Raw genomic sequence first — 26,744 nt, 5'->3', positions numbered from 1 at the left:
GCCATTTGTGCCTGTCTGATGATATTGTTAACTTGTGTGAGTTTTATTTGGTTGTTAACTTATGTTTTGAATTTTGTCTGTTGGTTTAAGTGAGAAATTGACTATCTTCTGAGTTTATTGCCTACTTACTTATGTTTCTTTTTCTATGAATTGCCAAATGATTGTGGATTCTGTTCTATGTGAATTTGCTGCCATGTGATGGTAAATGTTTTTTCTTAATCTTATAGACCTTTTTTTTTTTTTTTTTTTTGCCAAACAGATTTTTGCTTTTGTGGAGTTAAATTTATTAAACATTTTCCTGGTGACTTCTGGTGTTCTTTAACCTGGCCACTCTGCTTGCCGATGCCAGTGCAGATTTTTGGGCATACCTTCTTATGCTGAAGCAGATGGACCCCTGAACCTGGGCACAAAGGGCATGTTAAGGGAAGAACATGGGCTTGAGAAAGCTGAGTTTTAGTGTTCCTGGGGCTGCTAGAGTAGAGTTAGCCTTTATAAGGAGGGCGGGGTTCTGAGGCAAAAAAGCCCTGGATTGGGAGTTGGGCAACGGTATATTGGGCCCACTGAAGACGTATTTGGTAAATGCCGGGTTACCAGTGAAGATGGAGGGCTATACTAGATAGCTGAGATTTTGTGTTATATGTGATATGTGAATTGCTAAAGCCCTTAGAATTTACTGAGAGATAGAGACCTTTCAGTCCCACTCCCCTTTCAGCCTTTCCTGACTGTGTTCATGGGATGACTCTTGGTGGGTCCTTGGGTAACTTCAGGGTGGGACTGGTTGCCAGAGGAGCCAACCATGTTATTAGAAGATTGGAACTTTCAGCCTTAACCCTGGATATCCAGGATGGGGTGAGCGGTTGGAGATTGAGTCCAGAGGCCAGTGACCATTGGTGTAGTAAGTCAAGCTTGCCTAGTGGAATCCCTTCAACCCCTAGATGATTGGGTTCCAAGAATTTCTGGATAGTGAAGACAGAGGAACTGTCAGGGTGCTGTACCTGAGAGGGCATGGAACTCTGCTCTTTCTTCAGTCCTTGCCCCCTGCATCTCTTACATCTGGCTGTTTCTAAGTCTTTTCCTTTATAATAAATAGGCTATAGTAAGTAAAGTAATTTCCTGAGTTCTGTGAGCCATTCTATCAAATTATAAAATCTATGGGAACCCCTAGTTTTATAGATCAGAAGTGTGGGAGGCCCAGGATTAGTCTTTTTTTTTTTTTTTTAAAGATTTATTTATTTGTTTATACAAGCACTGGGTACAGTCAGAAGCACGGGAGGGTGAGAGAATTCACCAGAGCCATACCAGGGAACAGAACAGGCAGACTGATGAAATACACTGCTGAGGGGAGCAGCAGGCGGCAGGAGAGGTCTGCGTGCCATATGGGACCCTCACCGGCGGCCGGGGATCAAACCGGTGCTGCAGAGGCCGCAGGCAGCTTCACAACCCAGCGTTCAACTGCTGCGTCACCAGGGGAGGCCCTAGTCTTTTTTTTTTTTTAGATTTATTTATTTATTTATACAAGCACTGGGTACAGTCAGAAGTGCAGGAGGGTGAGAAGATTTACCAGAGGTAGAGCAGGGAACAGAACAGGTAGACTGACGAAGTACACTGATGAGGGGAGCAGCGGGCGCGGCAGGAGAAGTCTGTTGTGCCATGTGGGACCCTCGCCAGCGGCCGGGGATCAAACCAGTGCTGCAGAGATCGTGGGCAGCTTCGCAGCCCAGCTCTCAACTGCTGTGCCACCGGGGAGGCCCAGGCCCAGGCCCAGGCCCGGGCCCAGGATTAGTCTAAAGTGTAATTCTCTTGTGCAGTTGAGCCCCTTACTCGCGGTGTTTGATGCTAAGTCGTGATTGTTAGTGTCAGAATTGAATTGAAACAGTGGAGATCTGGTGTCCTGAGAGTTGGAGAATTGATTGTTAGCGTGGAACCCCCCAACACATTAGGTGTCGTAAGTTTTGTGAATAAAAAATGGCTCATACGGGACATTGTCTTTCTGGGCATAATTTTGAACCTGCCTGTTTCTTCTATAGGTAAAAAGATGGCGTTTGTGAAGAGCGGATGGTTGCTGCGACAGAGTAAGTACTGCACACAAGCCCCTTGGTCCGGTCTAACGTTGCCTTAGGACCCCTCTTCTGAAATGTAACATTTGAAAGCAAAATGCAAAGCCTTATTAAAGTTGCCTTGAATTTCCTCTTCGGAATTTTCAGAGTGCTGTGAGTTGTTTCTCTGCTTGTACAGAGCTCCTCCTGGTTGCTGAATTGGCAGGGAACAGGGGGGTAATCAGTCCCTGCTGAACTCTTTTCTCACTAGCAGGCTTTATTATTAAGACTGACTTGGGCCGCTGCTTGAATGTAACCAAGCCTAACTTAAACACTGGCATGGCAGTACAGCTTTCTTTGTAGGAAATATTTGTCCTATCTGGGGGGATTGAACAGTGACTTAAGATTGTGAAATTTACTTAAATTATAGGGATGAAGATTCGATCTGAAAGAAAGAATGAATGTAAACTTTTTGCATCTTCAAAATGACTCTAGAGAATACACTCAGTTCTTTATAGGATTGAGATCCACGTAGACACATCTCTGTGGACCCATCTTTTGTCTCCTTTCTGCTTATCTGAGACTGGAGTGTGGTTCATAGTGTGTTTTAAAGCAGGAAGCACCAGCTCTGTTGAAACAATTAGAGAAAATGTTACTTCTGCAATAATTTATGGTCCAGCAAAAAACTAAGTTGTAAAATACACTGTTTTTCAAATATGACTTTATTTTTGGATGGGTTCTTTAGAGCTTGATTTAAATTCTGACTAGTGGTGAAGAATAACCCACACACTTAGATGGTTTATAAAATCTTTCATGAAGTGTACTCATGTTACACAGATTTTACATATATTATGTAGTTCTCACAGCAGCTGTGTGAGGTAAGTGGCATTATTCCAGTTTCCTATTGAAGAAATTGAAGTTCAATGATAAGTAGGTAACAGCTTGTCCAGGTGTTAACTATGAGTGGAAAATCTCCATTCAAACTTGCAACTGTGTTACTTCAACATCTGTGATGCCCTTTCTACTAGGAGACAGGCATTCACATGTCTGTCTGAGGACTAGTGCTATGGTCCCAGACCTGGAGCTGAGTCAGCTGTCTTCTCAGTCCTGTAGTCTGAGACTATATGAATCTGTTGTAATGTTGGCTCTAAAAAGAAAGTTCTGGCATATTGGAGTCTCACTTCAGTCTTTGTGTAAGTTTCCTTATCTTGGATTTTGTGACGCCAAACTCCCCCAAATGGTCAGGCGGTGTGGAAAGTCTTGCCTAGACTTCGGGATGGGCTTTCCTGGCCCTTCAGATAGCCTCTGCTGTTGCCCTTAGGTTCAACTGTGTGCTTGTTTGAGGGCAACCTTTCCTTTTTCCACCTTAACTCAGTGTAAATGCTCTGCCTTTTTGCCAATTGTGTGCCCCTTTCACTGCCTAGTATGATGATTTATACAAAATAGGTATCCTTTACCTTAAGTTGTACAGACTTTGCCATTGTTCTGGCTCACAGCTATTGCAAAAGTGTGTATTCGGAAGATTTACTCTGTTACTCCATCTCCCTATGTGTGGACTTTCCTCCTTCCTAAAAGCAAACGTATCAATCACAGTAAAATAAAAAGAAGTCATACATGTTCACTGAGTACAGTGCAGCAGACGTACATATGTTGGTTACATGTATGAAAAGCTGTCTCTGGGGCTCCTTTTTCTGCATTTGCCACATAAACTAGCATCTAAGATCCAGTATCTGGATCTGGAGAACAACCTGATTTGAGAATCTCTACCCAGGGCATTGATGGCAGGTGAGATAGTTGGGTAGAAATTTGAGCTCAATGATTTTACCTGTCTGTTTGTTATGAGTGTCTATTTATTAGCATCTGCACAACTCAGGTGCTGCCAATTAAATGGATGGTGGCTGTCACTTACCAGTTTGGGCATCTTGCTGTGGGTGCCACTCTTAGCCAGAGGGTGCTTGCTAGTGGTAAAGAAATTCAGAGGCTGGGGCCTTCTGGTGTCACAAGGGGTTGAGTCTCAGCTATCAGCAGCCACTGCAGCACGAGTTTGATCCCTGGCCAGGGAGCTACCCACATGGTGCAGCAGAATTCCTCCGTCTTGCCCGCTGTTCCCCTCAGCAGTGTACTTTGGTCAGTCTGCCTCTTCTGTTCCCCGCACTGTATGTGGTGAATCCTCTCACCCCCCCACCCCCGAACCTCTGGCCCACATGCCACTTCTTGTCTGCATAAATAAATAAAATAAATCTTTAAAAAAATTCAGAGGCTGAAGTGTCACGTATTTGATTGACAGCAACAGTGGACATGGGACAGAAAGAGAGGTGCATGGAGTGGAGTTCGTGCATGTTGGCATTGCCTGGGGTGGGACCCAGAAGGAACGAGAGATGCAGTGGACAGAATGTGGCGTGACTTGGTGCTAACACTGGCCTTTAGTTTTCTCTTCCGGCTGAATTTATAAAGTTAAATGCCTCGTCAAAGATTACAGAGGAAAGAATGAATTCTCTCAAACTAATAGAGACATGAGGTGGGAGGGGCAGATGCACGCAGTGTAGGAGTCAGGTGACCCAAAGGGAAGGTGAGTGTTGGAGGAGAATATATGTGAAAGTCCTTCAAGAAAAAATTTTTCCAAAAGAGGCTTGTATTTTTATTGGTATGACCAGTTTAGAAGTTTAGCTATACCACTTAGGGAATTTAATGTAACGTTCCATTAGGTCAAAATCCAGGTCGTTTGGGGATATTTTCGTATTGGGATTTTTAAGATGGTGATGTTCGAGGTATTTCTAGTATATGCTGCTCGCAGCCCTGGTACAGTATGAGTGTTACTGCCATTGGGATCTCCTTTCACTTCCATTTTGATGGACTGCTTTGGTGGATGTATTAAGGTAGACTTGGGGGAACAAAGGAAAGTTTCCTTTGTTTCTTTTCCCTATGAATTAGAAGACAAAGTCTTTGCTTTTTTTACTGAAAGCCAGACTTTCCTATTTTTTACCAGGTACCATTTTGAAGCGCTGGAAGAAGAATTGGTTTGATCTCTGGTCAGATGGTCACCTGATCTATTACGACGACCAGAGTCGGCAGAGTATTGAGGATAAAGTCCACATGCCTGTGGACTGCATCAACATCCGCACTGGGCATGAATGTCGGGGTAAGTGGGTCTTACCAACCAGCTTCTGTCATCTGCTCTTCCCCATTCTTAATGGAGTTGAATCTTCTCTTTCTGTTTTCATGAACAGACCACAGAAATGTTCCATCTGGGGAGAGGTAGCCCATAGCAGGACGCCAGCCACTTAGCTTGTGATCCATATGGCTGGGGCAGATTAATTTTCTCATCCAACTTCGGTTCATTAATCTATATTATTTTCACTCACAGAGAAGGTGGTGGAGAAAAAAGGAACTAGAGTGCTGGAACCCCCAAGAAGCACGGAACCATTGATTTTGTAACTTGGAAACTAGCAGCTTCTAAAATGTCATGATCTCATGGTTTCCTGACGTTATCCCTTATGTCTGTCTTAAAAGGGATACATTTTTAATAAACATAGACTTTCCTATTTCTAAGTAATGGCATGTGTAGACGTCTTTGTTTTTTTGACTCTTGCTATTTGAGTAGGGAGTCACACATGTGATACCTGCTTGTCGTAACAATTGATATATCCTGCTCCTGCATATTAGTTCTTGGGTTAAGAAGGTACAAATGAGATATCTGGTGTTGTAACATCCTGCCTGTCTCTACACAATAGCTGTTGAAACACAGGTCTCCATAGACCAGATATTGAAATCCTAACTTCATCCAGACTTAAATATCATAGCTCTTATTTCTTGGTACACAGAGATACTTTAAAATCTGTTTTTCACCTTTAAAGCAGTGATCTAGTTTGAGATTCCTGTGAATAAAAGCAAAAAGTGTTCTGTTATCTGATGCTTTGTATTACTTTCTATTGTGTGAGACTCATTGTCCTCTAATGTCTGGGCTCTTCTGTACATATGTGGTATGTGGCTTGCCCTCTACAGAAGGCCTACTTGTTCTTCCTTCAGGAAGTTTAATTAGAATGGAGCACTGATTCATGTGTTTGGTTCTGTGTAGCAGAACAAAGATATTTTGTAATTGGAGTATTCTGAAGTATAGATCTTATGCTTACCTGAGCTGTTAGGTAACAAATATTAAAAAAAACAAAAGCTATAAACATTCCTTCATTCTATTTATTTTTCATAGATATTCAGCCTCCAGATGGGAAGCCAAAAGACTGTATGCTGCAGATTGTTTGCCGAGATGGGAAAACTATCAGTCTTTGTGCAGAGAGCACAGATGATTGTTTGTAAGTTACGATTTTTTATATGTTTGTAAGTATTTTCTGATTTAATTTCCAATTACCAAAAAGGGACAAGAACTGGAGTGGAATTTTCCTTCAGGCAGCAGGATTAATGACCCTGAATGTGTAAAAGAAATGTAACAGGGTCTTTTTCAGCATAATGAGAATGGCAAAAATGTATTGGCATACTGTCTCTTGGAGCTCTCTTTTTTCATTACTAGATGCACACTGGATAATAGGAATAGATTATAAGATAGTTGTAATACAGGCATATATTAAAAAGCAAGGAAAGTCCCCAGTAAGCAACCTATTGTCACATCTGAAGCAACTAAAAAAAAAGAACCTAAAGTTGAAGGAAGGAAATAATAAAAATAATAGAAAGAAATGAAAGAGGCATCAAAAAGACTTTTAAAGAATCACTGTCTACCTTGCTCAAATAATTTTTAAAAATGAAAGAAGAGATACTCCCTAATACATTTTACAGTGCCAGCATTACCTTCATACCAAAACCACACAAAGACAGCACAGGAAAAGAAAATTATATACCAATGTTGCTGATGAACATTGATCTAGAAATTTTCAACAAGATACCAGTAAATTGAATTCAATAGTATACCACAAGGATTATACACCATGGGCAAGTGGGGTTCATCCAAGGATGCAAGGATGGTTTAATATACATAAACCAATTCATGTAATATACGATATCAACAAAAGTAATGATAAAATCATGGTAATATATTCAATAGAAGCAGAGAAAACATTTGATAAGATTCAGTACTCTATTATATACTTGAAAGTTAAGAGAATAGATCTTAAAATGTTACAGCCATGAAAAAAGTAATTATGTGAGGGGATGGAAGTGTTATTCCATTCAACATTATCAAAGTAATTATTTTACAACATATTTGTATTAGAATTTCACATTGTACACTTTAAACTTAAAAATGTCATATATCCTATCAAGCCAGCATTATTTATTATTGCAAAAAATTGTTGATCACCTTAAATCTTCTTTAACATTACATAGCCATTTAAAAAAATGAAGCAGATCTGTGTGTATGACATGAACTGAAAATAAGTTGCAGTGTAGTTAGGCAGGGCATATTTTACATTAATAAATGAAGCAAAAACAGTAGTATATATTATTCTTCAAATATTATATATACACATGCTACTTTTTAATACATATTCCTAGTGAATGTCTCAAGTGAGTTGGTTGAATGATTCTTTGGCAATGTAGAAGACTTGTTCTTAAAGCAAACTTGTTAGAAATTCTGATGTCAACGCAGATTTGAGAATCAGAGATAGATGTTGGATTGTTTCAAATAAAGTTTCCCATTTTTTTCCCCCAGAGCCTGGAAATTTACACTACAGGATTCTCGGACAAACACAGTAAGTGCTAATGGCAGTCATCAGCGTGTTTTCTTGTAGTCTTGCTGTAACAAATAAAATAAGAGTGGATTAGGAAAGTGAAATGGGGAAACTGAGTTTTTTGGTTATCCAGCCAGCAGTGAGCAAGCAGAGTCCAGCAGAATGCACGTCACTGATGATGAGCGAGCTGGGTTTTGCCAAACATTTTGGCAGAAGGAATCCTAACAAAAGCACACTAGTTCCAGTGTTGTTTTCTAGAAATAGTTTTATCTCACAAAGATTTGTAACGCTTTGAATTTTGTTGAGGTTTGCGGGGAAGACTCGGAGTCCTTTTTTATACATAGCATCTCAGCCTTGTGAAACAAACATTTTGGGACTTGGTTTTAGTTCTGCTTCTCACCACAGGTGGTCACTGAGACAGTAAATCCCATTTATAGAGGCAATCCCTCCATCGTGTCCCTTCGGAGAATTAGGGTAATACCTCTGTAGTCAAAATTTTCTTTCTTCAGAGAAGATTTTATTTTTTTCCTGTATTTCTCTAGGAAGGAAAGAAAGAATTTGTACAGGTAGGGGATGAAAGTGAAAAGACAGTATTGAAATATCATCGTTTCCTACAGTTGTCAGCCCAAGACAGTTCTTACCCCTAAGCTTATTGTGCATTTCCAGTTACTTTTTCTTTGATGGAAATCCTCTTCTTGGATGAAATTTATTTTAATGGTCTATATAGTTAGGGACAAGATCCCAAGAGCATCTTTATATGAATTTCTTTTTCAAAAGAGTGCTTTTTTTCTTTTTCACTAGGGAATATTTTTATGAAGGATTTTCATTTGAAATGCAAAATGAACTATATAGAGTATATCTCTGACTGCTGCATTTCAGGTGGTAGGATTTTTCTTTGTGAGCACAGGGTTGAGTGTTTGTTATTACATCTTTCAAAAAATTGGGTAACAGTGGAGACTATGGCCTTGGGTAGTGAGCACTTTACTCCTGCCTCCTGCAGGTATTTGGATGGACCAGCTGACTCCCGAGTTTAAAGGGTACCACCCTGCTGGTGGGATTAGGGGCAATAGTGCTCCTGCCTTTCATGGCTCCTCAGAGAGCTGTTTATACCCATTGTTCACAGATTAACTTTTTGTTTTTTAATTTTAAAGATTTATTTATTTATGCATACAAGAACTGGGTACAAGCCAGAGGTGTGGGGGGTGAGAGGATTCACCAGAGACAGAGCGGGTAACAGAACAGGCAGACTGACTGAAATACACTGCTGCCGGGAGCAGCGGGTGAGTTAGGAGAGGTCTGCAGCGCCATGTGAGTTGCTCCCTGGCCAGCTGGGGATAGAGTTCATGCTGCAGTGGCTGCGGATAGCTTCATAGGCTGCGTCTTAACCCCTTGCACCACCAGGGAGGCCCTGGTTTTTAATTTTTTAACGTGCTAAAATAAAGGACATGTTTACATCACAAAATTGTGTTGTGTTGTGGTAATTTTCATACTTTTCTCCTCTTATAGGCTTATGTTGGCTCAGAAGTCATGTATGATGAGACGGTGGTGGCTGCTTCCCCACCTCCTTACACAGCCTATGCCACACCATCCCCTGAGGTAGGGAGCAAATCTTTGTGTTATGGAACCCAAGAAAGTGCATGGAGCGATCTCTGTGCCTCTTTTTTTTTTTTTTAATCTTGAGCCAGTACCAGAGAAATTAGAAACTTCCTTTTTTTTAAACTTTTTCCTTTTTATAAACAGATTATTATCTTTTGCCTTCATAATATAGTTGCTTTATATCCTTCATACTGATAGTTTGTTTTTAAGATAGATTCAGAAATGAATTTTATTAATAATCATTGCTGTACTTAGAGGTATCCCCAAGTTAGAGGTGTCAAGTGTCAGTGTTACATATAAGATAATTTTGAATTCACAAGAAGTTGCAAAGATACATGGAGCCATCTCATGTACTCATCACCCAGTTCCCAGTTGTTCTATGTTAGATAAAATCAAAATCAGGAATTTGAAATTGATACAGTGTTTATGCCTGGTTCTGTGTTATTTTGTCGTGTGTAGATTTGTGTAACCACAATCTTAATGAAGATAGAGAACTGTTGACAAGATTTTCCACCCCTTCTATAATCCATGTCAACCACTGATTTGTTCTGCATCTCTTTAATGTTGTCATTTCCACAATGTCCTATAAATAGAATCATACAGCAGGTGATCATTTGATTTTGATTTTTTTTCACTCAACGTGATGCTGGGTATTCATAGACATTATTGCATGGATGTACTGCATAATCTATTGAGAGATTTACCTATTGGGGAACATTTTGTTTGTTTCTAGATTTTGGCTGTTACTAAGAAACCTGTGAAGTTCATGTACAGGTTGATTTATTTCACTAGCATTGTGTAGTTTTCAATATAAAAGTTCTGTACTTAATTAGATATACATATAAGTATTTATTACTTGGGGAATCTTTGTAGTGTTATATTTTAAATTTTAATTTCCTTTTGTTTATTGCTAGTATACAGAAATCAGTTGATATTTGTATGTTGATCTTGTAACCTGTGAACTTTCTAAACTCTCTCATTAGTTCTGGGAGTACTTTTATTTTGTAGATTCTTCGGGATATACTTTGTAAATAGTCATGTCCTTTACACACAGGGAGAGATCCATCTTTCTCTGCCCATCTGCATACCTGTTTCCTTGTGTTGTCTTGCCTCATTGCCCCAGTTATAACTTCCAATGTTACGTTGACTGGCAGTGGAGAGAGCAGCCAGCCTTGCCTTGTTCATGAATTTTAGGGAGAATTCAGTCAGTTTTTCACATTAAGTATGATGTTAGTTGTAGGTTCTTCGTCAGGTTGAGGAAATTCTTTCCTCTTCTAGTTTTCTGAGAGTTTTTGTCATGAATTAATATTGGATTTTGTCAAAAATTTTTCTACATCTATTCACTTAGTCATGTGATGTATTTATTTTTTTAACCCACTATTATAGTGGATTACATTGATTGATTATCAGATATTGAACCCTCTTGCATCCCTGGAATAAACCTTACTTTGTGGTTGTGTATAGTTATTTTCATTTATTGCTGAATTCTGTTTGCTGATATTTATTAAGCATTTTTCACCTATACTCATGAGGGATATTGGGTTATAGTTTTCTTTTTTGTACTCTCTCTCTTACTTTCGTATTAGGTAATACTGATTTATAAAATGAGTTGGGAAGTAGTCCCTGCTTTTCTGTTTTCCGGAAGAGATTGATACTTTTCATATTGTCTAATTTATGTCTGCCTGTCTATCATTCGATTCATACACACTTAAATTTTCTTGGTAGATTTACCCTATTAAGATTATGTAATGTCTTTCTGTGTTTCTGGTAATTTTCTTTAGTCTGGTGCCTACTCTAATTTCATTAACCCAGATATTTCTGCTTGCTATTGATTAATGTTTGCATGGTGTTTCTTTTCCCACCTTTTTTCTTTTACCCTACATATATCATTATCTTTGAGGCGAGTTTCTCATAGACAGGATATAATTGGTTCACCCCCTGTCTTGTCATTGGTGTAGTTAGGCCATTTGCATATAATGAAATTTTGTATATATTAATTGAGCTATTTCAGATTTTGTTTTCTTTTGGTTCTGTTGTTCATTTCTTTGTTCTTTTACTTAACCTTTTTGTGAGTTACCTGAACATATTTTAGAAGTACACTTTGATTTATCTGCAGTGTTTTTGAGTATCTCTTTGTGTTGCCTTTTTAGTTCCAGTTATTGCATTATAACATGGATTTCAATATATCTCTATTTATGTATCTTTCAAAGTAAAGTGTTATTTTGCCAGTTCAGTGCAGTATCAAACTATTACCTCTAAGTTACTTTTTTTCTCCCTCATCTTATAATATGATTGTCTTAAATGTTTCTTTAATATACTCTACCATACTAGATGCTGTTATAAATTTTGCTGCAGTTGTCACCTGTCCCCCAAGTCTCGCTCCCCTGCTGCAATCACTCCTCCATCCCTGCATGCTCTAGATGGATGGTTGGCCAAGAGCTTTGTCCTTTTACTGTAACCCTTTGGTAATGCCCTTTTACAATGCGTGTGCCCGGAAAGCATCCTTCACCTGCTTAATTTCAGCTCTCAGGGCTCCCGGTCTTTTTCATCCTTGGTCCTTCAGAACGCTCTACCTTGAACTGCTGAATACTGGGCTGGGGAGGGATCTGCTACTAGGTTGACTTCCTCAAAATACTGGTTTGGGATGGATCTTATCAGCTGGCTCAACCTGATCATTATAGAGGGGAACAAAACAAAGCCCAGAGTAGTTACGTAACTACTACCAAGTTAATGGTTCAGCTGAATTGAAATCCAAGTCTCTTCCAAGTCCAGTTCCAAGTCTAGTTATGTTTTTCTGCCCTTTTTATTGGCATCTGAAAGATTCCAATTGTGGTTTTTTTTTTCCAATATTAAGGCATAGTTACATTGTCTCATAGTTTTTATTAATTTTTAAAAATTGACTTAAATTTTATTGACTGCAAACTGAAGAACTATTTTAATATATTACCAGGGGTTTCAAAATTGTGTCTCTAATGGGCCTATTTCTTTTCAGCAGGCATATGGCTATGGTCCATATAGTGGTGCCTACCCGCCAGGAACTCAAGTAGTGTATGCTGCCAACGGACAGGCTTATGCTGTGCCCTACCAGTACCCATATGCAGGTAACTTATCCATCTTTCCATGCTTTGTTTCTCTTTATTTAGTGGGAAGATCAGTGAAACCCAAATAATTTTTATTTCTCAGTTTATGGGTAATTAAGCTGTCTTCTGGTTATATAGAACACAAATCACTCTGCTAATTATGCTTTATTTTTTTCAGTAAGAATTTTGTATTTTTATACTGCTTTACAAAGTTAAAGTAGACTTGATTTTTTTTAAAAAAAAAAATCATATTGGTTCCCATTTATCTGTGGGATTTACTTATGTTAAGAAGCAAGCATAGTGCTCCGTCACTGCCTGCTTTAGCCTTACCACTGGACCATGGTTTATAAGTTGGCAGATGAAGCTCCTGACATCACCTGGGTCCCAAAGGCGGCGGCTGTAGTGACCATCCTCCTGCGATGCTATAGGCAGCCTGATCCAAGGGCCTGCTGCCTGCCCAGACTTGTGCTGACTGTGCTACTTCCTGGCCGGAGGTGTTGCTGATGATGTGCCAAAACAGCATTTGCTCCTTGGGATGGAGTAAAGGCTTTATTACAAGCACACAGTTGTCATTACAGATACTTAAGCGTGTTCTCTACATTGTGTGCCCTTCTTCAAAAGGAGGGATACCTTGGATTGTACAAAGGGAACAGTGCAATGAGGATTCAAATCTTTTTTTTTTTTTAAGTTAATATCCCAAAGGGCAGATTTATTAGGAAAAGAAAGAAAGGGAGAGGCACCAGCATAGTCAGAGAGCTGGACGGGACAGGTTTGTTAAAACTGAGATACCTGAGATAGACATGGGTGGGCAGTCTTGGGAGGAGAGCTGCTGAGGATTTGAATGCTTTTCCAGTTTATGATGTTTGAGCATTTGTCAGTGTTCACTATTACAAAGCTGAGAGTTTCTGATCTACTTCCATGGAACTAGAGCCTGTAGTCTCTAGTTGTGAAGTCTGGGTCCATGGCAGTTATTTTCTTTTTAAACCACTTGAAGCCATTAAGACCACTTAAAAGACTGGGGACATGGGACAAGGAAGGCAGAAATAGATGAGAGCCTATGGGAGGGCCAAGACCAAAGTGATCAGATTAGAGAAGAGAAAAAATCATGGGAGTTGTGAGAATTTATGAAAGTTGTAAAAATAAGATATATAGTGATGAAAATCTTAAAGTCTGCTGTTTGACCAAATGGTGTCAGCATGATCAAGCCTTTTGATAGTCCCTTATATTTGTCAAACTTTGAAGCATCAGTCATTCCAATAAAAATGGAACTAGTTTATAAATGTAAAGAAGGCAAGCTAATTAAGACCCATTTTAAGAGATAAGAGGTAATCTTTATCCTGTTTTTTTTTTTTTTTTTCTCTCATAATATCCTTAGAAAATTATCCCTTCTGAGGTAGTGTTTCATTTCCAGGTGAAGTAGAGGCCTGCAAGGGGCTTATATTTATTCTGGGCTTTTGGTGTACTTCTTTCCATTCTTCACCTTACCTGAAACAAATTGTAGGTATGAGGGCACTGGCCTGTGTAGGCAGCATGAAGTCCTGGCTGCTACTTGTGCAGGGGACGTTTGCAGGGTGGGTGTGTAGAAGGCTGGCCATGGAACTAGACCCGGTAGCCAGGATGAGTGGGACCAGAGAGGTGTGACTGATGGATTGAAGAGCCAGGTTGTGAGCAGGTGAGGACTGGCAGGGGCAGGGTATAGTGGGTGTCGCATGTCAGATAGTCACACAGGGTAATGAACTAGTTGATAAGTAAACTGGAAAGCAGATTCAGAGGAGACTCTGAAGGGACTGTATCTCTTACCAGAAAGGCAGAAAGGCAGAAAGGCAGGGAGGCTGCCATAGGTCCTCTGGATTTGGCCAGCCCCAGAGTGAACGCATCCTTCTAATAAGCGGTTGACTTTGTTATAGATTAGCATCTGTTATGAGAGAGAGTTCTACTACTCATCTATTCTGGAATCTGATGAAGGTCACTCAATTAGCAATGGCTATGAAGGATTCTTCTGCCTGCTTAGCTATTTTTCATGTCAAGTTGAAAACCAATGAAATGATGACGCTAAAAAATGAAATACTCTAATTGCACTAAATGTAGCAACTCTTTGCTTTAATTACTTCTCCATATATAACATAAAATTTTCATCTTTGCAATCTTAATTTTTTGCATTTGTATTCTCATTTTAAAATTGTATACATTTGTTCCAGAGTGCTGCATGATCTTCATAAGTATTTAGTGATATTTTTAATGATTACATAGTAATGTATTGGAAGATATATTTTATTGGTTAAGCCTTCTAGTATTGGCTACTTTTCTCTTTTTGCTATCATAGATACTGCTTTGAATATCTCTAGTTAATTTTTTTATTCCTGTAAAATGTCTTATAAACATTTCTGATTTCTGTATATTAAATTAATATATTGAATGGCATAGACATTGTGGTTTCTTTTGAACATTAAACAATTGTGTTTTCAAAAATACAGAAGTAGGGATTATAGTAGAATGAACTGTCATATGCCCATTACTAGCTTCAGTAATTATCATATAATGGGGCTAATTTTGTTTTATCTCACCTCTTCATCCCACCTCTGGATTATTTTTTTAATAATTTATGTATCTTTTACATAGTTCAATTTTATACAATGTTGCTTTCTTTTCTCCGGTGTAGTCCCCATAGAATTTCTACCACCACTTTACCTGTGCACCATCACCATAGTCCCTTGTTTTGATCCCTCTCCCTCTCCCCCCACTGCAGAATGTCTCTAGGATTTATAGTTGCCTGTTTATTTTTGTTTTATTTTTTATTATTACTTTTTCCCTTGTTCCCTTGTTTGGTTTCTCTATATTCCTCCGATATTTTTCTTTTTCCTTCTGACTTATTTCTGAGCATAATCCCTCCTAGTTCCATCCATGTTGCTGCGAATGGCATTAGTTTATCTTTTTTTGATTGCTGAATAGTAGTATTTTGAGGGATATCCAGATTTTATATCATTTCATCTGACAGTATCATGGTGTCTTGATACCATTTATCAAGTTGATTCTAGAACAGTTTACCAATTTATAATGCAGTAACAGTTAATGATATACTACTGATTTCTTTGTAGCCACATAAAGATTGCCTGTTGTTATGCTCTAAAAATTTTGATAACCTAATTTGTCTGAAGTGGAATCATCAAGTTGTTCAAGTTTACATTTCTATGTTTACGGGCAAAGATTAACATTGTGTAATTGTTTACAAATTAGAATTCCCTTTGTAAGAATTATTTTCCTTTGCCCATTTATCTTGGGTTCCTGATGGTGGTGGTGGGTTTTAAAACCTTAGCCTTATTCGTTCCCTGAAAGCCAGCCTCTTATTCAGCCCCCATGTCACAGACTGGGTTAATACTAGCTGTTTTTTTATTAAATGAGATAGCGGTGCTTTTGCAAAAGTTCTTGTAAAGGGAATCTCTGTCAATTGGATTCATTCCTTGCCCTTGACTTTCTTCAAAAGAACAAAACAAAACAAACCTTAGTCATCTTACCAGCAGCCTCAGAATACTTGATATCAAGGGCTGAGTTAAATTCTTATGGATTCAACCGGCAGTTGTACTTGCTGTGGGAGGGCCGAGTTGATTGGTGGTCACCCCACAGCAACATGACATGATACCACAGTCAGATACCTCTTCATTCTTTCCAAGACACCACAGTGCTTTGCTGACTTCATGACATTTTGCCTTCTAGTGTCCACAGAGACCCTTTTATGCATAGAGCTGACTAAAGACCTTTTCTTTAATGTGATAGGAACAGTGGTGAGTCAGCCAATTTAAAAAGTATCAAGTGTGCTGTATACACATTTTTTTTTAAAGATTTATTTATTTATGCATACAAGAACTGGGGTACAGGCCAGAGGTGTGGGGGGGTGAGAGGATTCACCAGAGAGAGTAGGGAGCAGAACAGGTGGATTCATTGAAACACTGCTGAGGGGAGCAGTGGGCGAGTCAGGAGAGGTCTGCTGCACCATGTGGGCAGCTCCCTGGCTGGGGATCGAACTCCAGCTGCAGTGGCTGCGGACAGCTTCATAGGTTGCGTGTTAACCCCTTGCGCCACCAGGGAGGCCCTGTGTACACATTACTTTGTTTTACCCACGGTAGTGGCCATTTGTTTAGCAGTCTTTCAACGTGGGCCCAAGGTCTTCATGTTGGTTTCCTTGATTCAAGCCTCCTCTTTCTCCCTGTAGAGAGCATCCTCTTGATATAGCATGGCTCCTGGTTTCCAGAGGCAAGTCTCAGAGCAGACCCTCAGATTCTGTGAATCTGGGCTCTCTCTCCCCAACTTTTATAAGTTACTCAATTCCTTGGTTTGATAGTAATTAATAAAAATTACCTGCCTTTATTTAGTTCTCCTAAAGTGTCTTGACTTAATTATCACAGAAAACAGTATCTGCCCTTTTTCCAATTTACATTTTGATTATTTATGTAAAGCTTAGTTAAATTAGGTAATTAAAATAGGTCCAACTTGGAAGTATCCCCAGGTAAGTTTGGTAAGGACTTGGCTCCAGATGCTGGGGAGCAGCCCTGGTCCTGTGGCAAGGGGAACCTTGCATGGGACTACAGGTTTCAGTTTTCCAGGGGAGCTTTTAGTTAGGAGAGCTTACAGGTTCCTGCTGTATTATCTTTTACTACTGGGAGTTGCTTTATTGAAAAATACTAAATTTTAACACTATGAAAGTGATTGCCACAGTTTACCAGTTTTGAAAGGGAAACATTGTATTAAAAGTCATTTGCTTCTCAGGCCTCCCCGGTGGCCGGTGGCACAGCAAGCTAGCCTCCCTGGTGGTGGTGGCGCAGCGAGGCGCAGCGGTTGAGCGTGGCACAGAGGTTGAGCGTGGCACAGAGTTTGAGCGCTGGGTTGCGAAGCTACCCGCAGCCTCTGCAGCGCCGGTTAGATCCCCGGCCGCTGGGCGAGGGTCCCACATGGCGTGCAGACCTCTCCTGCTGCCCGCTGCTCCCCTCAGCAGTGTACTTTGTCAGTCTGCCTGTTCTGTTCCCCGCTCTGGCTCTGGTGAATTCTCTCACCCTCCCGCGCTTCTGACTGTACCCAGTGCTTGTATAAATAAATAAAATAAATCTTTAAAAAAAAAAAAAAAGTCATTTGCTTCTCATGCTGTGACCTGTGCTGCCCTTAGGTTTATGACCGTCTCATGCTGCTATGTGGCTTTCCATTTTTTCTCTTTTTTTGTGTTTGAGCTCAGACTGTAGTATTAGGTTGGTACACCCTCATACCCTTCACTCCTGTGTGCCTCAGTTTTATCTGTCTGTAAATTGGGGGGTTATAATAAACTATTGCTTAGTATAGTAATAAGCTATTGTTGTGGGGCTTGCTTAGAATGGTGAACACTTATAAATGGTTCATTATCAGTGTGGGTTTCGGGTTAGCTCGCATCCACATCAACACACTCTGTAGCAGTAGTTTCTAGCTCTTCTAGGGCTGAACTGTTAAAAGAATAGTGGTTTGAGGAAAGGCAACTATGAATATGTGAGCAATTTTAAAGCTATTTAGCTACTAGACAATATAGCTGTGAAGTACAGAACAAGTAATGTATTTTTAGTGGTAAACATTTACCATTCAAAGTAAATATAAACTGTTTAGTTTGCTTTTTAGAATTATTTTCCTCTAATACAGTATTTTTCCTCATAAGACGTGATTAAAAAGGAAGAGCAAGCTTTGAGCCGACTTAAACTAATTACTGTTTAAATTTTCACTTTCAGTTTTTTGACTCTCCCACTGTCTATAGGCTCTGTGTGTCTTCCCTGTTCTCCCCCATCTGCCTGTCATCCGAGCAGGTACCGTGTGGAGGGCTGATGTGGCTTCGGAGACTGGACTTTGCAGTTTCATTGGGATTCTGCTTTTTATAGTGTTTGGCATTTAGGACTGTGGAAAGCTGAGAATCCTGATTTTCTCTTAATGTGGTTTTACAATTGGAGGTGTCCTCCTTCCTGGGCTAGTCCAGTTGCCCTAACCTGTGGTAGAAGAGAGCTGGGCCCACTAACTGCAGTCACCCAGCCGCTCTCTGTGGGAAGGTGGCCCGTGGAAGGACGAATGTACTTGGAGAAGTAACTAACTAGCTGAGTGAACCCTCTTTTTTTTTTTAAGATTTATTTATTTATGCATACAAGAGCTGGGGCACAGGCCGGAGATGCGGGGGGTGAGAGGATTCACCAGTGACAGAGCGGGGAGCAGAACAGGCAGACTGACTGAAATACACTGCTAAGGGGAGCAACGGGCAGACAGGAGAGGTCAGCTTTGCCATGTGGGTTCCTCTCTGCCTGGCCAGGCATCGAACTCATGCTGCAGAGGCTGCAGATTACTTCATAGGCGTTGCTTAACTCCTTGCACCACCAGGGAGGCCCTGAACCCTCTTTTTGAGTGTTGGAATTTATAGACTGTTCCTCACAAGTATATTTCTTCCTTCTTTTTCAGGACTTTATGGACAGCAGCCTGCCAACCAAGTCATCATTCGTGAGCGGTATCGAGACAATGACAGTGATCTGGCGCTGGGCATGCTGGCGGGAGCAGCCACGGGAATGGCCTTAGGGTCTCTATTCTGGGTCTTTTAGAGTCCTTGGAGTCTAGATATGCATAGCTTCTTACACCTGTGTGCAATAATATAATTTGCAGGGCATTTTTGTTTGTTATAAATGTATTAAATAATAGTTTTAACAGTTCTTTTGATCATAGTGACATCATATCTAATCCACATTAGTACCACAGAGATGATTTTAGACTGCTGTTTAGCTAATATTGATCTATGAACTCTTTGAGGGCACTGGCTCATTTCCAGAATTCCCTTTATGGAACTCTCAGAATACCTTGCTTACTTGGACATGAACATCCCTGTTCAGAAAGGCATATTCTTCGAATTAGGTGTAGTGTTTAAGGAATAAGTTATTTTAGCTCTATGCTAGTAAATATGGTCATGTATGTGTGAGTGATTGTGGCACCTTCTTTCGGTTACTGGAAAACGTCCAAACCTTAGACCAGAGCTGCCTGTATTTGCTTTAGGAATCCTAGGCTGGTGAGCTACAGGGGAACTTCCTCAAGGCAGTGGCATGGTCCGTCCCCCTCCCCCGCTCCAGTTCCTCCTTTCTCCGCCTCCAGGCCTTACAGGTCTCCAGCAAGGCTGGCTGCCCAGGATGATGGTGGAGGGCATTCCTCCCCCTTTACACTGAAGCTTGTTCTTTTTCTTTCTTTTTTTAATATCCAAAAAGGTTAGGTTTAGTAGAAGACAAGAAGGGAGCGAAAGTTACTTTCCCAGGCACAGGCGGGCAGAAAGAGCTGCCTGAAGCTTGGCCTTTGTCTTCTTGATTGTTTATGGTAGCAGTCCTTGGAAAACATCACAAATTAAGGAATTTCTTTGAACCTCAAAGTTATGTGGGTTTTTTTTTGCAAATGTCTAGGTACCTAAAAAAATACTGATAGACACTGAGGAGAAAACCACCTCAGGATATAAAGGCAGATGTGCTGCAGGAGGGGTGACATAAGCTTATAGCAAATGTATATTGAAAATTTTTTTTTGAACCTCAAAGTTTCAGGACTTCATCCTTTAAACTTAAGGCAAAAACAATTACTGACAAGTCTGTGGAGGTAGATTTACTTTATTCAGAAACATATTTTTAGTGCCCACTCTGAGTGGGTTTATTGCCACCTAAGACTATTTAGAGCTATTTTTCTACTTTCTAGAAAGTGATATTGAAAAAGCGAGAGCCGTAGCCACAGTGTTGTGTTTGAGGCTTGCTGGGATCGCACATACAGAGGATACTCTTCTCTGGTCTTCTGAAGCAGGAGCTCTGTCCTATGTGGGATATGGGTGCTGTGACCTCTGGAGGGCTGGAGTGTGTGGCACCCCGAGGGAGGAGAGGGGCTGTGCACTGGGATCCATGGCTGTGAGAGGGGCTTGCCAATAGTTGGGAAATGAGGCCTAAGAGCAGGCATGGCATGCTTCAGATAGCACTCAGCCTGACCAGTCTTGTTTTTATTCTTGACCCAGATGTCACAGAGAAGCTTAAACTATTTAATTTGTGACCCAGCTCTGTGTGAAGCTCTAGAACCCCACTGTCCTGCCTTTCTTAATTCTTTATCCATGTGAATTTTTTAAGCTCCTAATTATTCCTCTTTTTTGTCCTGCACACTTTAAAAGAATATACTTTGACATTGGCAGTTAAGCACAGTGAAGTTCCATGCCCTATTTGCTGTGTGGCCCTGTTTTCATAAAACACACTCCAAGTAGTACAGATTTTTTTTTAACCTTTTAAAAGGACAGATTTATTAGGAAAAGGAGAAAGAAAAAGAGAGGCACCTGTATAGTGACAGGCAGAGAGCAGCAGCGCCAGTTTTGTTACCCTCTGTGGTGGTTACGCACAGACTCGTGTTTTGCTGGTCAGCTGTCTCCATCTCTGAGGCCAGTGCCAGGAATCCCAGTATTGGATGACCCTGCTAGTGTCCACAGGTCTGTTTGCCCAGCCAGTTCCAGTGGACTTGCTGGCCATGGAGTGTGTGTCTCCAGTTGAAAAGAGATACACGTTATTGCCATCTCTGGATGCTTGACATGGTGGAAAATTGTCAGATGGGGTGATACATGCCAACATTGGCTTTGATGCTTAAAAATGTTGCTCTTAGGGTTTTACATTCTGTGTAATAAGAATAATAAGACTGGCTTTGTTCAGATGGTAATTATTATTAAAGCTGTGTATGCTTTACTTAACAAAATATTAAACACAATTTTTAATGTTGCGCTGAGGTATAATTTTGAATGTGGGTTTATTGGAATATAGAGTGTTGAGATACGTCACTGAGATGCCCTTGAAGTGAACAGTTTTCCTGTGTTCCCCCCAGCTGCTCTCCGGCTGAAAGGGAGAGCTGTCACTGGAAGCTTGGCCCTGTCCCCAGTCCGGGGAGGGGTGGACGGGGGAGGAGTGAGAGGGGAGAGTCCTGTGGGCAAACCATAGCGGAGCTTGGAGATTCACCGGCAACTTGATCCTGATATGAAATGTGCACTGCTGTAAGATGGACTGAGGATTACATGGAGTAATGAGAAAGATGGGCTTCGTTTCCCTGGACCCAGTTCCTGGAGATATCAACCCTTGGACAGCCTCACTTAGGCAGTCCTGACCCAAGAGGTTAGCTGAGTTGGAAGGAACTTGTCTACGATGGAGAAAGCACTATACTTGATGTGTACCTCTAGATAATGTGCCTGGAAGAAGTTGACCACTGTTATTGTGCACATGGTGATCTGTGTTTTTTGTTTTTGAGCTCTGTTCTTTATTCCTGCAGGAATAGAAGAAAATTTTTTAGGGTTTACCCAGATAATCAAGGGAGTGGGGACACCAGTGGCTGTTTCAGATGATCGTTGGTCAGAAGGCCAGCCCAGAGCCCAAGGTCTGGATTATAAGAAGTTCTGCACTTGACAAAGACTGACCCAGGTTTATTTTCCACATCAGTTGTGATCCTGTATAATCTTTCTCCTTGAATTTATGTAGAGACAGGCGTGGAATACAGTCCACGTTTTCCTCCTAGAGCTGAGTTTTTTCCTGATGCTTCCCTGTCAAGTATCCTGTTGTGTCCACACAATCTATTTTTCCCCGTAATTGCAAATTACGCATTTATACATGAAAATGTTAATTCATTAAATGATTGTTAACCTTAAAGCTTATTTTACTGTGACTTCTGCTATCTGTTATATTGTCATATTATGTTATCTGTTATATTTTCCTGCTTTGTCCTGAGCAGTAAGAATGGGTGCAATTGAGCATCCCTCACTGCTCAGTCAAGACGTGGTCACATCAGAAAAATCACTAGATTCTTACAATAGCTCTGTCAGGTGGGTGTCCAGGTGTTGCTGGCTGGATGCTGGAGTCTCCGAAGTTACATGCTTTTCTCAGGACCATGCAGGTGGAAACTGAAACAGGTTCATATCTGATATTGAAAAACCTTTTTCTTCTTTACCATGTGCATATAATTCCCATAAGAATGTATGGATGTCATTTGTAGTCAGACTTTTAAGATCATTATTAGGAAACTGACTGTAACTTATTTGACCCAATCAACTTGATTGGTCAGTAACTTCCAGTGTCTTGGGGTACCTGACTCAATGTTTTAAAAAAAAAAACTTTTTTTTAAAGATTTGTTTATTTATTTATACAAGCACTGGGTACAGACAGAAGCACGGGAGGGTGAGAGAATTCACCAGAGCCAGAGCTGGAAACAGAACAGACAGAGTGACAAAGTACACTGCTAAGGGGAGCAGCGGGCGGCAGGAGAGGCCCGCACGCCATGTGGGACCCTCCTCCGGTGGCTGGGGAACAGCCGGGGATCGAACCGGTGCTGCAGAGGCTGCGGGCAGCTTCGTAACCCAGCGCTCAACCGCTGCACCACTGGGGAGGCCCATGTTTTTAAAAATTATTTTAATTTTCTTCTATTTCCTGAATTACCACGACTACCATGGTTTCCTCTGGTTCAGTTTTTGTCTGTCCTGCTGCAGTTTTATTAAATGGTGATGTGTGGGTTTCCTGCTGTGATGTAAGATGAGGAGTCTCATGGCTAGCAGCTCTCGCTTCTTGGTTTCATTTCTTTAAAGAAGAATCTAGGGTTTTCCTTGAGATGATTTCTGGGTGTGGGGGCGGGCAGACACTTCACAGGCGGACTCTGCAGCCCTCTCCCTTTCTAGACTGACATCGCCATCTCCCTTGGGCTAACTTTCCTTGCCGTCTCTTGCTTTTGTTTATTATTTTTAAAGATTTATTTTATTTATGCATACACGAACTGGGGTGCAGGCCATAAGTTGGGGGTGGTGTAAAGGATTCACCAGAGAGAGGGAGTGGGGAGCAGAACAGGCAGATCCACTGAAATACACTGCTGAGGGAAGCAGTGGGGAGTCAGGAGAGGTCTGCTGCGCCATGTGGGTAGCCCCCAGGCTGGGGATGGAACCCAGGCCGCAGCGGCTGCTGATTGTGCTGAGACTCCAACCCCTGCACTACCAGGGAGGCCCTCTGGCATTTACTTTTCAATTTAATTTATTGACTAGGTTATACGTAATACATAACTACAAAAGTTAGAAAAAGATTCAGTAAAAGGTTATCTGCTCACTTAACTACCTTAATCACTAATACTAGCTTATTTATCCTTCATGAGTTTCCTGTGCATGTATAAGTAGCACAAAGACTTATTTTTCTTCTTTTTTCACACAAAAGGGTATACTCTATACCCCAATTGTCTTCAAACTTTGGTCTGTCTCAGGGCCTATTTACACTATCAAACTTTTGAGGTCTCCGAAGAGCTTTTATAATGTGGGGGTTCTGCATATATTAGTCTTTACCATATCATTAGAAAATAAAATTTAGAAATTTCAAAAATAAAAGGAAAAAGAGTAACCCATTTAAAAAACATTTTCTAAAAACTATTTTTCAAAACAATTAGAAAATACTTCCTATTTGAAAAACTGACTTCTGGCTTCACAGAAGACAGCTAGTTTTCCTATCTGCTTCGCAGTCTGTGGTAATTTTTTTTGTTTGAAGTCTGGAAGAAAAGGATACCTCGTGTAGGTGTGTAGCTGGGTAGGGAAGATCCTAGCAAAACCCCTGAAGGATCTTGGGCACCGTGAGGGGTCCTTCCATCATAACTTGAAAACTACCGATGTTTCTTGTCCTATTCCTGCTTTTTTCCCCTACTCAAATGTCCCCATATTAGCACATAAAGGATCTCACCATTCATTTCATTTGCCCCATGATTTGTATGGTATCCTTTGGCTTTTGCGAACAATACCATAGTGAAGCATATGGTATAAAATTTACTCATCCTAGCGTTGAGTTCTTGAAGGTCTGGGACTGGGTGCCAAAGTTCCCTGGAGCAGAACTACCTCAAGCCTTCCTTGGTCTGTGCCTCTAGGACCACACTAACACCTTCCCGTGGAACCAGAGGTCACTGCAGGCCCAGGGCTGATGTGAGCTGCCTCAGACCTCAGAGGCTGGACACAAATGCTTCCTTTTTCAGTCCTGGTCCACTGTGCTGCCCATCAAGGGGAGGCTTCTGCACGCGGTCATTCAGGGCCACAGCTGTTTTCAGCAAATAGCTATAGAGGCCTCCCTGGGGACCTTGGTATCCTGCTGGAAGAGAAAACTGGGAGGACACCCACACTGGATGGTGGTGCTCAGACTTCTGCTTACATTCCAGCGGTGAGAGCCAGTTACGTGACCTGGCTTCCTGCTGGGGAATGGCATCAGAACTCGAGAGCTGCCCTGGCCATGACTGTTGGTGAACGCACAGGAATGGGAGGTAGTGACCATCAGCTTCTCGAAATACCCAGAGGACATCAGGTTTATGTTAATACTGGTTAAACATTAACCAATATTTATTGGTTAATAAAGTTGGTCATTGCAAATTACACAGAAGTTGTGCACAACGCAATTGTCATATGGTCAAAGGTTTTGTTACTGAATCCTTTCTTCCCTACTTACCAACCAATGGGTGGGTTTGGACCTAGAAAAGGATATTTCATTCCATGAAGGGATATCGTCATCTCTTCCTTTTGTTCTTTAATATATTAAAATCATTCATGCCATCAAATATTTACTGAGCATGTGAGGTTATATGAGTGTGCCTGACTGAGCCACTCCCCTGCGCAATGGCTGTACCTTCTCCCCATTGCTGTGATGCCTCGCCTGCTGGAGGGATGGACTTCAGCCTCCCTGGGGGGGTGTGGGTGGCCTGCTTTGACTTGAGAACATTGAGGTCTGAACTCTGGTGCTGGGTGCTGATGAGAAATGCATATTCCTGGGACTCCCAGGTGCTAAGAGCGGGCTGGAGTCTTTCCACCATCCTTCAAGGGGTTCTGTTCAGCCTGGACTTCGCTGATCCTGGCTTCCCCAAGCCCTGCTGTCCTGTTCTGTGCCTGTTGACAGCTCAGCACAGGTGGGAGGTGAGGCAGGGGCCAGACACTAGCTTTGCGGGCTCTCCTTGGCCATTTTTCTGCCTGTCAAGTGGGAAGTCAGGTTGAACACACTTCTCTCTGGGCCACAGGATGGTTGCAGCTCTGTCATCAGGATGACATTTCTCAAACAGGGTTGTTTCGCAGTGGGCAGTGAGCCGAGGTGCTCCTCAGCAGCCTCTAAGGCAGGGCCTACCTGTCACAGCGGTGATTGGTTGAAGACCATGAGAGGGCCTCAAAGACATGGAAGGCTGGAGGATTGAGGCCTTGTGTCCCTGAGGGGAGGTGTCCCCATGAGGCTACCTATAGAGACTGTTCACCACAGTTCCCACCTGGAGGGGAAGTTTAGGAGGGAGCTGCAGGGAAGGCTCTACAGGGAACCACAGGGAGGACTATGGGAAAATGCCCGTGGCCCTCACCGAGTCTCAGCTGCCTGGTGGGTGTAATAATGCCAGTGCCGCCAGCAGACACAGGCCGGAGCATAGACAGTCCTCCACTCCTGTCTTCTCCCGAGTGGGGGCGAGACTGCCAGCAGCCCAGGAGCTTAGAGAAAGGTGGATTCTCTGGCCCAGCCCAGACTGTGCGAATCAGCAACTCAGTCCTAAGGTTAAAGTCTAGAATAGTCTCCTTTCCTCTTCTCGCATCCTCTCTCTCCCATTGTCCCTGTCCCTGGCTCCTTACGCTTTAACACTCCATCTTCCTCTCTTTCTCTGTCTCTGATCTACAGCCCCAGCCCTCTGGGGAGTAACTCACCTCCTGAGTGGCAGCTTCTGAGAGTTGCCACTGGGTGTCAGAGCTGCCCTAGGAATGTCCCTGCTCCCTGCCCCTGCTGCAGCCAGCCCGTCTCTGCCCCTTCTCCCAGGGCACTCCAGGTCAGCGCAAAAGCCTGGGCGCCCTGTTTCTGTTCCCTGGCCACTGCCTGGGTTGTGGTACCTGCTCCATGTCTCACAATCCCCCGTCTGCCCTGGCCTTTCAGGACCCAGCAAAAGCCCTAGATGAGTAGGGGCATGCTGAAGGTCACCCATGAGCCTCAGGATGGGGTGTGTTCCCTGTCCCTTCCCAACTGACACATCTGTAGGACCTGCATGGTGGGGGCCAGGCTACCCCCAGTATCCTGTGCCCTCAGAGGGGGTGTGGGGGAGGTGAGGAAAAAGGGAGAAATCCGCCTTCCCCTTGTGGACTAAAATAACCACTGCTGTGAAGTGAATTCAAAGTTCAATAAAAGATTTATTAAAGAAGTTTCTCAGCACTCACCTGAGGACCCAAACCCCAGAGTTTTGGGCCTCAGTTTACACAGATAAGTTACATGCAGGGAAAGAATATATAATTATTTTTTCTTAACAAAGGAAAGAAAACATCTAGTTAATTTCTTCCATTTTCAGATAGCTAAAGGAGTAAAACTTAGTTT

The 26,744-nt window shown here is 41.7% G+C and overlaps 1 protein-coding gene across 3 annotated transcripts in view; it reads left to right on the top strand.

Annotated features, from left to right (window-relative positions):
• The window catches only part of PLEKHB2 (pleckstrin homology domain containing B2), a 33,598-nt gene extending 11,095 nt beyond the window's left edge, over positions 1–22,503 (top strand). For 2 of the 3 annotated variants that reach the window (XM_037523157.2, XM_037523158.2), the window contains 7 exons: positions 2,028–2,072; positions 5,023–5,175; positions 6,241–6,343; positions 7,693–7,732; positions 9,218–9,307; positions 12,300–12,408; positions 18,838–22,502. In XM_037523157.2, coding sequence (XP_037379054.1) covers positions 2,036–2,072; positions 5,023–5,175; positions 6,241–6,343; positions 7,693–7,732; positions 9,218–9,307; positions 12,300–12,408; positions 18,838–18,974 — 669 coding nt within the window. In that variant the 5' untranslated portion in view covers positions 2,028–2,035 and the 3' untranslated portion in view covers positions 18,975–22,502. Of the gene's footprint in view, positions 1–2,027; positions 2,073–5,022; positions 5,176–6,240; positions 6,344–7,692; positions 7,733–9,217; positions 9,308–12,299; positions 12,409–18,837 lie in introns of all 3 variants that reach the window. The other variant, XM_037523159.2, reaches the window with a different exon arrangement.
• The last annotated feature ends 4,241 nt before the right edge of the window (positions 22,504–26,744 follow it).

Source organism: Talpa occidentalis, unplaced genomic scaffold, assembly GCF_014898055.3.
Source record: "Talpa occidentalis isolate TD23 unplaced genomic scaffold, MPIMG_talOcc4v2.1 talOcc4.3, whole genome shotgun sequence".
Taxonomy (NCBI): domain Eukaryota; kingdom Metazoa; phylum Chordata; class Mammalia; order Eulipotyphla; family Talpidae; genus Talpa; species Talpa occidentalis.
Note: the sequence above shows the minus strand (reverse complement) of the source record. Positions and strands in the feature narration are given on the sequence as shown.